This window comes from Portunus trituberculatus, chromosome 24, assembly GCF_017591435.1.
Source record: "Portunus trituberculatus isolate SZX2019 chromosome 24, ASM1759143v1, whole genome shotgun sequence".
Classification (NCBI taxonomy): domain Eukaryota; kingdom Metazoa; phylum Arthropoda; class Malacostraca; order Decapoda; family Portunidae; genus Portunus; species Portunus trituberculatus.
Window position 1 is genome coordinate 12,548,483 of NC_059278.1, and position 15,596 is coordinate 12,564,078.

At 42.7% G+C, this 15,596-nt stretch overlaps 3 protein-coding genes across 14 annotated transcripts in view; 2 read left to right on the top strand and 1 right to left on the bottom strand.

Moving 5' to 3' along the window:
• Positions 1-15,596, bottom strand: part of LOC123508360 (methionine aminopeptidase 1-like) — a 132,016-nt gene that overhangs the window by 103,572 nt on the left and 12,848 nt on the right. The window lies entirely within an intron of this gene.
• Positions 8,373-9,428, top strand: LOC123508181 (tigger transposable element-derived protein 1-like). The gene has a single exon (XM_045261714.1). It carries the CDS (start codon positions 8,373-8,375, stop codon positions 9,426-9,428), a length of 1,056 nt encoding a protein of 351 aa, XP_045117649.1.
• LOC123508362 (tigger transposable element-derived protein 1-like) lies at positions 9,546-10,982 on the top strand. The gene is made up of 2 exons (XM_045262013.1): positions 9,546-10,192; positions 10,460-10,982. Exon 1 carries the CDS (start codon positions 9,558-9,560, stop codon positions 10,185-10,187), a length of 630 nt encoding a protein of 209 aa, XP_045117948.1. The 5' UTR covers positions 9,546-9,557; the 3' UTR covers positions 10,188-10,192; positions 10,460-10,982.

The following is a 15,596-nucleotide window of genomic DNA, read 5'->3' on the forward strand; positions in this document are numbered from 1 at the left end:
AAATTCGTTAGACAAACGTTTGTTAAGCGGAGTATTACTGTGTGTGTGTGTGTGTGTGTGTGTGTGTGTATATATATATACAGGTATCCCTTGGTTAACGATAGGGTTACGTTTCCCAAAAACAGATCGCTAACCGAAACGATCGCTAACTGAGGGATTTGAAATTATCAACTACATACATGTATTTCGCGATGCGTAAATAAACGACACTTTCTATGTTGTTAGTTGTTATTTACACCTTTAGAATTGGTAGTACTTACCTTGAGGAGTGGATGTGATATGCGTAGTGTGTTGTTTTGTGCCCCGAGGGACACAGGGCCTTGGAGGATTAAATCTCATCATGCCCACACCGACCCAAACTCGGTCAGCTGCTTCAAACCCTTCAAATTCTTGAGAGAATACGTTTTCCAGTGGGGGTGGGTCATCCAGGCTCTCCTCATCGTCACTCAAGGTTACGGTGGATGTGAAGGATAGATTGGATGTGGGTGGAGTTGTTTTGGAGGTGGATGGAGTTGTTTTGGAAGTGGGTGGAGTTTTTTTCGAGGTAGCAGGACGAACTTTGAAGTACGACGAGATGACTCCTATGGAAGTAGATGGGATTGCTTTTGAGGTGGATGGGGTAGCTTGGGAGGTGGATGGAGTTGCTTGATCGGTAGATGGGGTTGCTTGGGATGTGGATGGGGTTGCTTGGGCGGTGAGTGGTTTGAAGAAAGATGAGATGACTGTCTGTTTTGCCATCCTTTTCTTTGCCTCAAATAGTTCTTTATACACTTTCATGTCATTTTCTATAGCATTAGTCACGCCATTACTTCGGTTTGGGTTGGGGTCATTCTCCTGGAGAAGATGTATGGCCTGGTTAATATGATTAAAAATCTCCTCGAAAATCTTGACGGAGAGGGTTCTTTCAGGCTCCTTGTCCTCCTCCATTTCCTCCAAAGTATTTTGTTTCTCCAACTCCATGAGGTCGTCGTTGGAGAGAGGCTCAGAATGACTGTCCAGCAGTTCTTGTACGTCATTCTCGTCCACCTCATTGAAGCCTGCCTTATGGGAGATATGAACGATGTCTTTCCTTACTGCTGTAACATCGACAGGGACTTCCTGTTTACGCCCACGCACTCAGGCCACAAATTACGCCAACATCCATTCATTGCCGACTTGGACACCTCCTTCCATGACTCGTCGATGTTGTCGATCCCCTTTTTAATGTTATAATCCTTCCAAAATTGTTTCATGGTCGGCTTGTCAGGGGTGTCAATGCAGGCCAACAGCTGTTTCATGGTGCGCCGCTGGTAATAGGCCTTGAAAGTAGCGATGACTCCTTGGTCCATCGGCTGGATGAGGGCAGTTGTGTTTGGGGCATAAACATGACCTCAATATTATCTGCCCAGTCATTCATGCTCTCTGGGTGGCTGGGGCGTTGTCACACAGCAAGAGAAATCTGTTAGCAATGTTGTTTTGGGCAGCATATTCTTTTAGGAATTTGGAGAGGTATCCTGTCACGTAACTTTGCATGATAACAGTCGTCATCCACCCCTTTTTGTTTGCCTTCCATACTACGGGCAAATATTCCTTAATATAGCCAGACAGAGCTCTTGGGTTTTGGGAATGGTAAATAAGGCATGGTTTAAGCTTAAGATCACCAGCGGCATTCCCCCCCACCAATAATGTTAACCTGTCTTTAGATGCCTTGAATCCTGGTGCCGACTTCTCCTCCTTTGCTATAAACGTTCTCGATGACATCTTCTTCCAATACAGGCCTGTCTCGTCAAAGTTTAGAACCTGCTTGGCTGAATAACCTCCTTCCTCGATGCGCTCTTTAAGCAAAGGCTTGAAGGCGTTTGCAGCGGTTGATCCGAACTCGCTGCCTCCCCACTAACCTTGAGGTTGTGTAGACTCCCACGATGTTTGAAACGTTCAAACCACCCCTTACTGGCCTTGAAGGACACTGTCTCGCCTATGTTGAATTCTGGTTTCAGGTCCTCCCACAGGCTCAGTGCCTTAGTAGTAACGAGTTGGGTAGAAAGAGGCATGCGGCGGTGTGTGTGGTCTTCAATCCATAGCCTCAGCAAACGTTCCAATTTTTCCATAATCGGTTCCCTGTTACGAGTTGTTGTGTGTTTGTGCAGGTTTGTGACTTGGTTGGCCTGCTGCTTCACTTGTACTTTTTTCTGGAGAACTGTTGATACAGTTGATTGAGATAAACCAAGGGCACGAGCAATAGAGTTTACCCCTTCACCACCCTCATGACGAGTCACAATGTTCAACTTAATATCAAGGCCAATGCTCTTTCTCGATTTTTTAGCCTTATCTCCCGGTGGAGAACAATCGTTGGGTCGCTTGGAAGCCATCACTAAGTTCACTTGATCACAAATAAGCACAAAAAGAAGTTTAGAGCGAGCGTGATAGAGTTGTTGTTGCACAATCAAAACAGCGGAAAGACTGTGGTGTGTTTACTGCACGGGCCGCGGGTGGATGGAGGCGCTGCGATCGCGATTGCGATCGCGATTGCGATTGGTCAATCCGATCGTTAACCGAATTTTGGCGATCGTTAACCAAAAATAGGGATTAATTTGGAGGGATCGTATGAGCGAAATATCGTTAAGTAGTCGATCGTTAACCGAGGGACACCTGTATATATATATATATATATATATATATATATATATATATATATATATATATATATATATATATATATATATATATATATATATATATATATATATATATATATATATATATATATATATATATATATATATATATATATATATATATATATATATATATATATATATATATATATATATATATATACAGGTAACTCGATTTACGCATGTTTGATTTACGCGTTTTTGTTATAACACGACCAAAAAAATATTATACAGGCGACCCCTGCTTAACGAAGGGGTTACATTCCTAAAAATAACCTTCGTTAAATGAAATTTCGTTAAGCGGACCGATTTTAACAAGTTAAACCGACTTGAACTTCCATTGAGAATAAACAAAGCGAGAGTGCTTCATAGTACAGGCAACCCCTGCTTAACGAAGGGGTTACGTTCCTAAAAAACACTTCGTTAAGCGAAACTTCGTTAAGCGAACCGATTATAACAAGTTTAACCCCTGATTTGAACTTCCATTAAGAGTAAGCAAAGCAAGAATGCATCATAGTACAGTAAAAGGTTTAATGAAAGTAAAAATTATGAAGTTAAACATTTAGGTAGTTTAATTTAAGTCATTATAATGTACACTAATGTATGTATGTATGTAAGTAACTTTATAATGTAGATGATCTTAACTTTATGAAGGGAGGGAGAGTGAAACGGGAAAGACACTAACCGGCAACCTGTGGAATGTAAACAAAGTGCGCATCATGGTACCGCATACAAAACTTATGTACCACATTTCCACAAGGCTTTCCATTTTATCCATTGTAGAGTCACGAGTTCAGGTGGTTCTTTTAGCTTGCAAGGAAGATACGGTCTCACCAGCCTTCTTAATAGAGTCTGCTGACTTGAAAATAGTAGACAGTAGATGGAGTCAAGATGGTGGCGAGCAATGTTATTAGTTTTCTGGCCTCTCTCGTGTCTGAATAATACCCAGCTTCACTTCAAGAGTAAGACACTTCCTGGTCTTCTTAGGAACGTTAGGCCACATTGCAGGGCGTTTTGGTGGTAAGTTGAACTAGGGAAGATGAGCTACTGGTGACGCTGTTATATTTTGACTGGGGAGTGAGTGGTGCGCGTGATCTTGATCTTGATCTTGACGCTGCAGGTGACGCAGAATTTCTTCTGAGTCTGGCCTTTGTATCGGCAGCTCCTGTGTTGTCCACGAGAGGCTTGATCTTGATCTTTATTCTACAGGTGTCTCAGGACTTCTCCTGAGGCAGGCCTTAGTACCAGCAGCTCTTGGTGTATTCAAAAGCCCGTCAAGCTTGCATGATACGGTGGGGCTTTCAAATTTGGAAAAAATTACCTGGACAAAACTTCGTTAAAGCGAGTTTGGTATTCGTTAAACGAGCAGATAGTAGTAAAATAAAGCATTCATTGTAGCGAAATTTTGTGTGGACCTTCGTTAAAAGGGGGTTGCCTGTACAGTGAAAGGTTTAGTGAAAGTAAAAATTCTGAAGTTAAACATTTAGGCAGTTTAATTTAAGGCTAAGTCATTATAATGTATACTAATGTATGTATGTAAGTAACTTTATAATGTTAATGATCTTAAATTTATGAAGGGAGGGAGAGTGAAATGGGAAAGACACTAACCGGCAACCTGTGGAATGTAAACAAACAGTGCATCATTGTATCACATACAAAACTTATATACAGTAAGTCCTCGTTTTACACTAGAAATGCGTTCCTCAAAAAGCTATTGTAAACCAAAATTAGTGTAAACCGAACCCGTCTTAACATGTATTAGATAGGAATACGTTCCAGCTCAGTATGAAAGTCAATTGAAAAAAGTAAACAAGCATCCATCTCAACCTTCAAGGTTTCAATAATAGACAGGGCCTTTTCTGAAATGAGGCTCAACGAGAGTGGGCCATGCTGGCATGTTTGGCTGTCTATCCAAATTTTAAGTAAACCCTCCATCCGATCCATAATGGGTTCCCGATGTTTTGTCAGCAATTTTACCTGCAGCCTTGAAGCATTAGCTGCTGCCTCCTTAACACTTGAAGCATTCCTCAAAACAGTAGCAACTGTGGTGAATTCAGGGAATGGCTTATAGCTGACGAGCCTTCCCCAAGTTCTTTTCTCTTGACTATATCAAGCTTCGTTTCCAACGTTAAACTTTTCCTGGCTCGTTCAACCTTATCCACTTCTTCACCAAGATCCAAATTACGTTTCGGTGACATTTTGGACAGGAATTGGTCTTAAATGCAGAGAATGTTGTAAGTAAATCACCGAGCACAGTCTCACTGTTATTCGTCGTCCTGGCGCGAAAGTGACTGGTTTGTTGCTGGTCCGACTTGGTCACAGTGCAGCGACACAATCACAGGCAGCGGGAATTTCAAATATCGTAAGTGCGATTTTTATCGTAAATTGAAAATATGGTAATAATTGTCAATTATCGTATCTGCGAATTTATCGTATACTAAGCTAGTGTAAAATGAGGACTTACTGTACCACATTTCCACAAGGCTTTCCATTTTATCCATTGTAGAGTCACGAGTTCAGGTGGATCTTTTAGCTTCCAAGGAAGATACGATCTCACCAGCCTTCTTAATAGAGTCTGCTGACTTGAAAATAGTAGAGACAGTAGATGGAGTCAAGATGGTGGCGAGCAATGCTATTAGTTTTCTCGCCTCTCTCTCGTGTCTGTGAATAATATCCAGCTTCACTTTGAGTGAGACTTCCTGGTCTTCTTAGCAATGCTAGGCAACATTGCAGGGCATTTTGGTGGTAAGTTAAGCGAGGGAAGACGAGCTGCTGCTGACGCTGTTATTCTTTTGAACAAGGGGAGTGAGTGGTGCGCGTGTTGTCAACGAGAGGTGCTGGTGCATTCAAAAGCCTGTCGGCTTGTGTGATACGGCGGGTCTTTCAAACTTAGAAAAAATTACCTGGATAAAACTTTGTTAAAGTGAGTTTAGTGTTCATTAAACGAGCAGATGGTAGTAAAATAAAACCTTCGTTGTGGCGAAATTTCGTTGTGTGGTCCTTCGTTAAGCAGGGGTTGCCTGTAATTAATCTAATTTGCGCGATTGGTTTGCTTACACGATCTGGCCCAGCCGCATTTTCAAACTGTGTGCCAGAGAGTTCTGCAGCTGGCCAATGGGTGGGAGCTCCGGGGCCGGATCCAAGAAGCAGGTTGTTGTCTGTGTTGGTACAGACAACATCCATAGCAACCTCTTGCTCACATACCAACCTTTGTAAAATAGCATCCACAACGATTCATTGCTGTTGGCGGTTGGAGGTTGGTAGCCTGCCTAAAAGTGCTCATTGGCTGCCAGGAGCTGGATCCAAGAAACTTAACAACATCAGAGCAACCTCCTGCCGCGAAATAGCATCCATGAACGCTTGGAAGGACAGTAACGAGGTTGCTATCAGGTTGTTCTCAGGTTGCTGGAAACACCACCTCTCGAGGTGGTGTTACTGTCTTGTATGTGCATTTATGTTCACAAAACAACATTTCCGTTAGCTTTTTACAAACCGTGGCAGTGAGTGATAGTGAATTACTAATGAAATACCACGATATTTCATTTGTAATTCACTATCACTCAGTGCCACGGAGTCAAGGTTATCCTCATGGCATGAGCGTATATGAATACTAAGATATGATATCCATTATAGCAGGCAATAGAGAAGTGAAAACATAAATATCATGGTGAAAGCAACATGCAAGGTAAAAGGCCCACAAGAAGAAGCGGCCGAGTCGCCACGAGTCTTTGCCTCGTCTGTGGCCGATCTCATCTCTGCCTTATTTTTTGGTATTCCATGTATGATTTCACTTTATGCATTACAAAACAATCCTTTCTTGGGGGCAAGGTGACATTGTTAAAGTTTCTTGGATCCAGCTCCCGCTCTTCTTGTGCCTCATTTGCAGTCTGCCAACACTGAGCATAGACGTAATCTCTTCAATCTGCCTATAATTCACCAAGATGGCCCCAAAACACCCATCATCTTCTTCTGCATGTGGGGTTATTTTTGATAAGTGGATTTTTGATAACGTGGTAAAACTCAGAAGAAGATGGTGACTGACTGAGGTGTGAGTGGTGAAGGCAGTGACGTAGTGAGTGTTTTGTATACGTATTCTTTATTTTGTTGTTTTCTCTTATTATTTTTTGCTTTCTCTTATTATTTCTTGCTTTTCCCTTTACTTTAAATACATTTCTAGTATTTAGAATGGTAAATAATAAGAACATGTTAATTTAGCCAAATAAATTGAGTATTTTGTACAATTTTTTTTGGACCACATCCCGCATCCCCCCTATTATCTATTGTTTCTTATGAGAATTACACGTTTGTTTTACGCGAATTTTTATATACCCAATGCTTCTTGGAACGCATCTATCGCGTAAATCGAGAATTACTTGTGTGTGTGTGTGTATGTGTATACAGTAAAGTCCCGGGTTACGTCGGTCTCGAGTTACGTCAAACTCGTAGTTACGTCAGTCCACTATAAGGCAATTTAAGATTAAAAAAATTGAAAATTTATAAATCGTAAAGCGCGGGATTTATTGTTATTGTTGGTGGTTACCCGTCACACCACCCGCCTCACGCTTGAATACAATAACACCCTGCCTCAGTTCCACCACACTGTTGCCCATGGCAAGAGTGTTATCCTACTTCTGCGTTTACTGACTCAAGCTCTTAGTATCTTGCTCAATGGCACCAAAGAGAAAACTCCTTAATGACAGCAGTGATGCTAAGAAAAGGAAAACCATTACGCTACAAAAAAAAAGAGGACGTAATTAAAGACATGAGAAGGGAGGCAGCAGCTGTGTGTGAGGGAGTGAAGAAGAAATTGGGAAGCCCGTTACCATGACAACGAGGAGGTTGACGACCTTGAGGGTTCGCGCACCCATCACAACAATAACAACTCCGGAGCCTTCACCTGGGCCACACGACACTCGCAGCTCACTTGCACCGTCTGCACCTGTCTGCTGATCCCTATTGTCTTTTCCTATTGCATTTCCTGCCCCGCTGCCCACGCTTCTACTCCCACCGTACTGCACTACGCTCCCAGCTGTCTGCCCTGGGCGTCACAACATTCGACCTGCCTACCCTCCTGGCGGCCTCAGGGCCACCCCTCTCGGCAACCTGCAGTCCTTCGCGTTCGTGGCCCTAATCAACAACAAAAACAAACTTGTGTTTCATATTCCTATATAGTTGTAAATAATATAACAATATAACCATTAACTTACCTGAATGACCATAAACAATGATTGGTTGAAAACTTGATAATATGCTTTGAAATGTACGGAAACTCGAGTTACGTACAAAATCGACTTACGTCATGTTTCAGGAACGTAACTCTGACGTAAACCGAGACCTTACTGTATATATATATATATATATATATATATATATATATATATATATATATATATATATATATATATATATATATATACAGAAACTCCCCTACTTACGAACATTCGACTTGCGAACATTCCATACATACGAACAAATCTTTTAAATACTTAAGTCCAAAAAATGGTTTGAAAGATGCTAGGAAACTTTAAATTTCCCGCGCACAAATATAGTTCACGAGTCTGCCACGCCGTGGCGCTGCTGAGCTCACTCAGCTGTGCGCATCACTCCCCTGCCCTCCAGGCTCCCGCCATAAACACGAAAGCATCTGTTCACTGTGTCCTCGTGTACCGCCAATTTTTGTGCCATAATTCGCTTTACCTGTGCATCATTCCATAAAAAATGTCGGGTGTGAAGCAAAAAATAAACGGTGAAGCCGGTGGAAGTGCCAAGAAACGTCAGGCTATAACTTTAGAGGTGAAAATGGACATCATAAAACGGCTTGAGAAAGGTGAGAAAATGTCTGATGTGGCACGAAAATTTAATATGAATCGGTCAACTGTAGGCACAATTATTAAGAACAAAGAAAAAATTGTGGAACATGTGAAATCTGCAGTGCCCATGCAATCAACCATCATATCGAAAAAGAGAGGGAAAGTGATTGAGGAGATGGAAAAACATCTTGGCGTCTGGTTCGAGGACTGCATCCAGAAACGGAAACGTCTATGCCTTATGATGATTCAAGAGAAGGCCCTGAGTCTATTCAATGAACTGAAGGCTGAGTATGGTGAGGATGTGTCATTCACTGCAAGTCATGGGTGGTTTAACCGCTTCAAGGCGCGCAATAACTTGCATAACGTGAAGGTGTCTGGTGAGGCGACGAGTGCAGATGTTAAGGCAGCTGAGGAATTCCCAGGAAAACTAGCAGAAATTATCTGCCAGGGAGGCTACACACCACAACAGATTTTCAATGTGGATGAAACTGGCCTCTACTGGAAAAAGATGCCTGACCAAACCTACATCAGTAAGGAGGAAAAGACGATGCCTGGCTTCAAAGCTGCAAAGGACAGACTGACGCTACTGCTTGGGGGTAATGCTAGTGGTGATTTAAAATTAAAGCCCCTACTGGTGTACACCTCGGAAAACCCACGAGCCCTGAAAAACATTGCCAAGGCGTCTCTTCCAGTTGTGTGGAAGAGTAACTCTAAAGCTTGGATCACACAGGCAATTTTTCAGGAGTGGTTTTATAATCAATTTATCCCTGAGGTGGAGAAGTATTGTCGGAGCAACTCCATTCCATTCAACGTCCTCCTGGTGCTGGATAACGCCCCTGGCCACCCACCTTACCTAGATGACTTTCACCCTAATGTCAAGGTTGTCTACCTGCCACCCAACACAACCTCCATTATACAACCTATGGACCAGGGAGTCATCGCAACGCTCAAAAATACTATCTAAGCACTTTCCGCCAGGCACTGAAGGCAACAGACGAGAATGATATGACTGAGCGAATTTTGGAAGTCATATAACATCTACGATGCCATAAAAAACATTAATACCTCCTGGTGGGAAATTACAACCACCTGTATGAATGCCGTATGGAAAAAGCTCTGCCCTCAAGTTGTTCATGATTTCACTGGGTTTGAAAATATTCAGGAGGAGCAGGAGGAGGTTGTTGACAATTTAATCTCCATGAGTGAGAAACTGGAGCTAGAGCTGGAGGAGCAGGACTTCACAGAGTTCTTTGATGACCATGACAAGGAGCTATCTAATGATGAACTACGAGAATTGGAGAAGCAGAGGAAGGAGGCAGAAGAGGCAGAGGAGGAAGAAGTGGAAATGCCACCAAAACATTTCCAAACTAAAAAGATGGCAGAAGCTTTTGCATCCATGGAGGTAGCCTTGGCAAATTTTGAAGAACAGGACCCAAATGAAGAACGACATGCCAAGGTGTCAGCAGCTGTTCATGATGCACTGAAATGCTACCGCGTCATATACGAGGAAAAAAAGAAGGCTGTGAGCCAGTCGTCGCTTCATCGGTTCTTCAAACGGGTAGATAAACGTGAGGCAACAGTACCATCCACTCCTCAGTCAGTGCCATCTACCCATGAGCCAGTGCCATCTTCATCCTTTACTCACACGCCTGACGCTGACGACCCCTCCACCATCTCGTCACCCCGTTCCTCGCCCGCCACTTCCCCCAACAAATCCAAGTGAACAAGGTAAATCTTAGGAGTTTCCTCATTTATATTTCAAGCATGCAATGTTTTCTGTTTCATATTTCATGTGAAATGCTTTCATGTATGTAACTGACATAGCCCTAACGTTAAAATGTGTAACCTAAATGCGAGTCTGTAACCTAGCGGTAACCATGTCAGCTGTTTGACCCCGATATACAGACGCTTAGTCATCCCAGATTTATAGGCACCTGTTCAACCCCCATTGATTGACGCCATGTTAATCTATCCATGTTTATCGATCTTTCTCAGTATGGTATGGTGTCATCCCCCAGTCTAACGGATAGGCTTCGTGTTGTGTGACGGCCCTGGTTGTGTTTTCCTGCCCAGCTGACCACACGCCATCTTATCGATCGGTTCGCCAGCCAGTCACCACTACAATATATTTTGTTTTTAAATAAAGTATGTTTCTACATTAAAGTTGTATGAATCACCATCAAATAATACTAAAAGCATTACATATTACAGGTACTGTATAAGATATGTCGTACTTATTGGGATTTATGTACAGGTATTCTTAATGTAAACAAAACTTTAAAACAATGGGGAAAAAGGCAATGGCCGACTTTGGATATACAAACAAATGGAGTTACGAACGGCCTCTCGGTCCCCATTATGTTCGTAAGTTGGGGAGCTTTAGTATACAGTAATCACTCACGTATCCAGATTATAGCAGCCAAGGCCCTGGCGGATACGCGAAATATCCGGATATGTGGAATTTCCTCTCCCAACCCCTTATAAATTGAGAAAAAACATGTACATAACCCAAAAGGGTAAGAAAACAATGAATGAAAGCACATTAAATGATTGTGTATACAATAATGACTTCCTGGAGCATGATAAAATGATAACATATAAGATACCTGCTTCTCTAGAAAATGTGAAGGTTGGGAAAGTGCCATCAGCAGCGTCATGGCAATCTGCTGTTTCACTGCTGAACTGGACACTACCTGAGTCATTATTAGTGTGTTGAAGTGAGATCATGATAGTGAAATATTTGTTGTTTGTCTGGTACAGCTTTCTACCCCTGTCTCAACATAATTTTTTGTAATAGTGTTATTGTGAGAGCTGTCATGTAAAGTTGGGATGATAAAGGCAGTACGAAAAAAAAAGTGTTTGAAAAGATCATAACAGTCTTGTGATATAGAGAAAGATGGTGAAGCCTGGCAGTGAGGGATGGGATGAGGCGAGCGTCTTGGAGGGGGAGATAACATGCATGACGGAAAGAAGAGGGGAGGCCAAAATTGAAAGTCCAGCTGTCTCAAACAATACATTTGTTTGTTTGTTTCTAATTGTCTTCTCTTCTTGATGTTTCTCACTCTAATTCTCATCAACTTATACCTGTCAGGCAAAAATTAGAGAGCTAAATGACACATCTCCCTATTTGACTCCTGGCCAAGTACAGGTGTCCCTCGGTTAACGATCGACTACTTAACGATATTTCGCTCATACGATCCCTCCAAATTAATCCCTATTTTTTGGTTAACGATCGCCAAAATTCGGTTAACGATCGGATTGACCAATCGCAATCGCGATCGCAATCGCGATCGCAGCGCCTCCATCCACCCGCGGCCCGTGCAGTAAACACACCACAGTCTTTCCCGCTGTTTTGATTGTGCAACAACAACTCTATCACGCTCGCTCTAAACTTCTTTTTGTGCTTATTTGTGATCAAGTGAACTTAGTGATGGCTTCCAAGCGACCCAACGATTGTTCTCCACCGGAGATAAGGCTAAAAATCGAGAAAGAGCATTGGCCTTGATATTAAGTTGAACATTGTGACTCGTCATGAGGGTGGTGAAGGGTAAACTCTATTGCTCGTGCCCTTGGTTTATCTCAATCAACTGTATCAACAGTTCTCCAGAAAAAGTACAAGTGAAGCAGCAGGCCAACCAAGTCACAAACCTGCACAAACACACAACAACTCGTAACAGGAACCGATTATGGAAAAATTGGAACGCTTTGCTGAGGCTATGGATTGAAGACCACACACACGCCGCATGCCTCTTTCTACCCAACTCGTTACTACTAAGGCACTGAGCCTGTGGGAGGACCTGAAACCAGAATTCAACATAGGCGAGACAGTGTCCTTCAAGGCCAGTAAGGGGTGGTTTGAACGTTTCAAACATCGTGGGAGTCTACACAACCTCAAGGTTAGTGGGGAGGCAGCGAGTTCGGATCAACCGCTGCAAACGCCTTCAAGCCTTTGCTTAAAGAGCGCATCGAGGAAGGAGGTTATTCAGCCAAGCAGGTTCTAAACTTTGACGAGACAGGCCTGTATTGGAAGAAGATGTCATCGAGAACGTTTATAGCAAAGGAGGAGAAGTCGGCACCAGGATTCAAGGCATCTAAAGACAGGTTAACATTATTGGTGGGGGAATGCTGGTGATCTTAAGCTTAAACCATGCCTTATTTACCATTCCCAAAACCCAAGAGCTCTGTCTGGCTATATTAAGGAATATTTGCCCGTAGTATGGAAGGCAAACAAAAGGGTGGATGACGACTGTTATCATGCAAAGTTACGTGACAGGATACCTCTCCAAATTCCTAAAAGAATATGCTGCCCAAAACAACATTGCTAACAGATTTCTCTTGCTGTGTGACAACGCCCCAGCCACCCAGAGAGCATGAATGACTGGGCAGATAATATTGAGGTCATGTTTATGCCCCCAAACACAACTGCCCTCATCCAGCCGATGGACCAAGGAGTCATCGCTACTTTCAAGGCCTATTACCAGCGGCGCACCATGAAACAGCTGTTGGCCTGCATTGACACCCCTGACAAGCCGACCATGAAACAATTTTGGAAGGATTATAACATTAAAAGGGATCGACAACATCGACGAGTCATGGAAGGAGGTGTCCAAGTCGGCAATGAATGGATGTTGGCGTAATTTGTGGCCTGAGTGCGTGGAACGTAAACAGGAAGTCCCTGTCGATGTTACAGCAGTAAGGAAAGACATCGTTCATATCTCCCATAAGGCAGGCTTCAATGAGGTGGACGAGAATGACGACAAGAACTGCTGGACAGTCATTCTGAGCCTCTCTCAACGACGACCTCATGGAGTTGGAGAAACAAAATACTTTGGAGGAAATGGAGGAGGACAAGGAGCCTGAAAGAACCCTCTCCGTCAAGATTTTCGAGGAGATTTTAATCATATTAACCAGGCCATACATCTTCTCCAGGAGAATGACCCCAACCCAAACCGAAGTAATGGCGTGACTAATGCTATAGAAAATGACATGAAAGTGTATAAAGAACTATTTGAGGCAAAGAAAAGGATGGCAAAACAGACAGTCATCTCATCTTTCTTCAAACCACTCACCGCCCAAGCAACCCCATCCACATCCCAAGCAACCCCATCTACCGATCAAGCAACTCCATCCACCTCCCAAGCTACCCCATCCACCTCAAAAGCAATCCCATCTACTTCCATAGGAGTCATCTCGTCGTACTTCAAAGTTCGTCCTGCTACCTCGAAAAAAACTCCACCCACTTCCAAAACAACTCCATCCACCTCCAAAACAACTCCACCCACATCCAATCTATCCTTCACATCCACCGTAACCTTGAGTGACGATGAGGAGAGCCTGGATGACCCACCCCCACTGGAAAACGTATTCTCTCAAGAATTTGAAGGGTTTGAAGCAGCTGACCGAGTTTGGGTCGGTGTGGGCATGATGAGATTTAATCCTCCAAGGCCCTGTGTCCCTCGGGGCACAAAACAACACACTACGCATATCACATCCACTCCTCAAGGTAAGTACTACCAATTCTAAAGGTGTAAATAACAACTAACAACATAGAAAGTGTCGTTTATTTACGCATCGCGAAATACATGTATGTAGTTGATAATTTCAAATCCCTCAGTTAGCGATCGTTTCGGTTAGCGATCTGTTTTTGGGAAACGTAACCCTATCGTTAACCAAGGGATACCTGTACTGTGTAGGGCGTGAGTCAGGCTATGACACAATCACACAAGACATTTAAAAATGGCTTCCTGATGGAAAGGTTATTTAATTATAAAAAAAAAAGTAAACTCATCAACGACAGTGCAGCTCATCTTGGCCATTTGATACTTGGAAGTTCTGCCTTGGAGCGTCTCACTGAGAAATGTAAACAAACAAATCAACCACTTTTCGCTACTAGGCTGGAACAATATACGTGTGTGTGTGTATATATATATATATATACACTTAACCCTCGGCTATCGCGCCCAATTGGGGCTGAAATAGCCGCGGTATAGCCAAAAACGCGAGCCGAATTTATCTTGTCGGGATGGCAGTTTTGGCCAATGAGCACTCAGATATTCCATGACGGCATCTGAGGTCGCGATAATGAAATTTTAGCAGCTTTTCATGGGTGCGTGATAGCAATAAAACGCAATAGTCAAAGTCGCGATAGCCGAGGGTTGACTGTATATATATATATATATATATATATATATATATATATATATATATATATATATATATACAGTAAACTCTCACTATAACAAACCAAATGGGGAGAAAGGCCTGACGTTATATCCGAAAGTTCGTTGTATCCGAGGGTCAGTAATCCATCTTTTATAATGACCTAAGTTCGCTATATGTGATAAGTCGTTCGGTCATGCGTCCACCCAGGAGTGTTTTGTTTACATTTCCACACATCCACAAGAATAAACTGTAATTACTGTTTTTTTTACATTTCCACACATCCACAAAAATAAACTGTAATTACTGGATTTATTATATTTATCATGAAACCCCTCCTCACACACCAAACTGAGCTAACTATTTACCGAACCAAGTTCGCTATATAAGAGGCTTGTTCGGCCAGAATAATGCGTTCGTTATATCCGAAATTCGTTATAGCGAGGGTTTACTGTACACACACACACACACACACACACACACACACACACACACACACACACACACACACACACACACACACACGCCCAGTAGCTCAGTGGTTAGAGCGCTGGCTTCACAAGCCAGAGGACCGGGGTTCAATTCTCCGGCCGGGTGGAGATATTTGGGTGTATCTCCTTTCACATGTAGCCCCTGTTCACCTAGCAGTGAGTAGGTACGGGATGTAAATCGAGGAGTTGTGACCTTGTTCTCCCGGTGTGTGGTGTGTGCCTGGTCTCATGCCTATCTGGAGATCGGAAATAATGAGCTCTGAGCTCGTTCCGTAGGGTAACGTCTGGCTGTCTTGTCAGAGACTGCAGCAGATCAAACAGTGAATCACACACACACACACACAAATATATTTACATCTACTTATGAAGATGCTATTAAGTTGAGATTATTCCATCATTACAATTAGCAAGAAAATAAATCTTATTATATAAGTTTTGGATAGAAACCATAGATCTTAATTTGGCTAAAAATGGACGCTAGA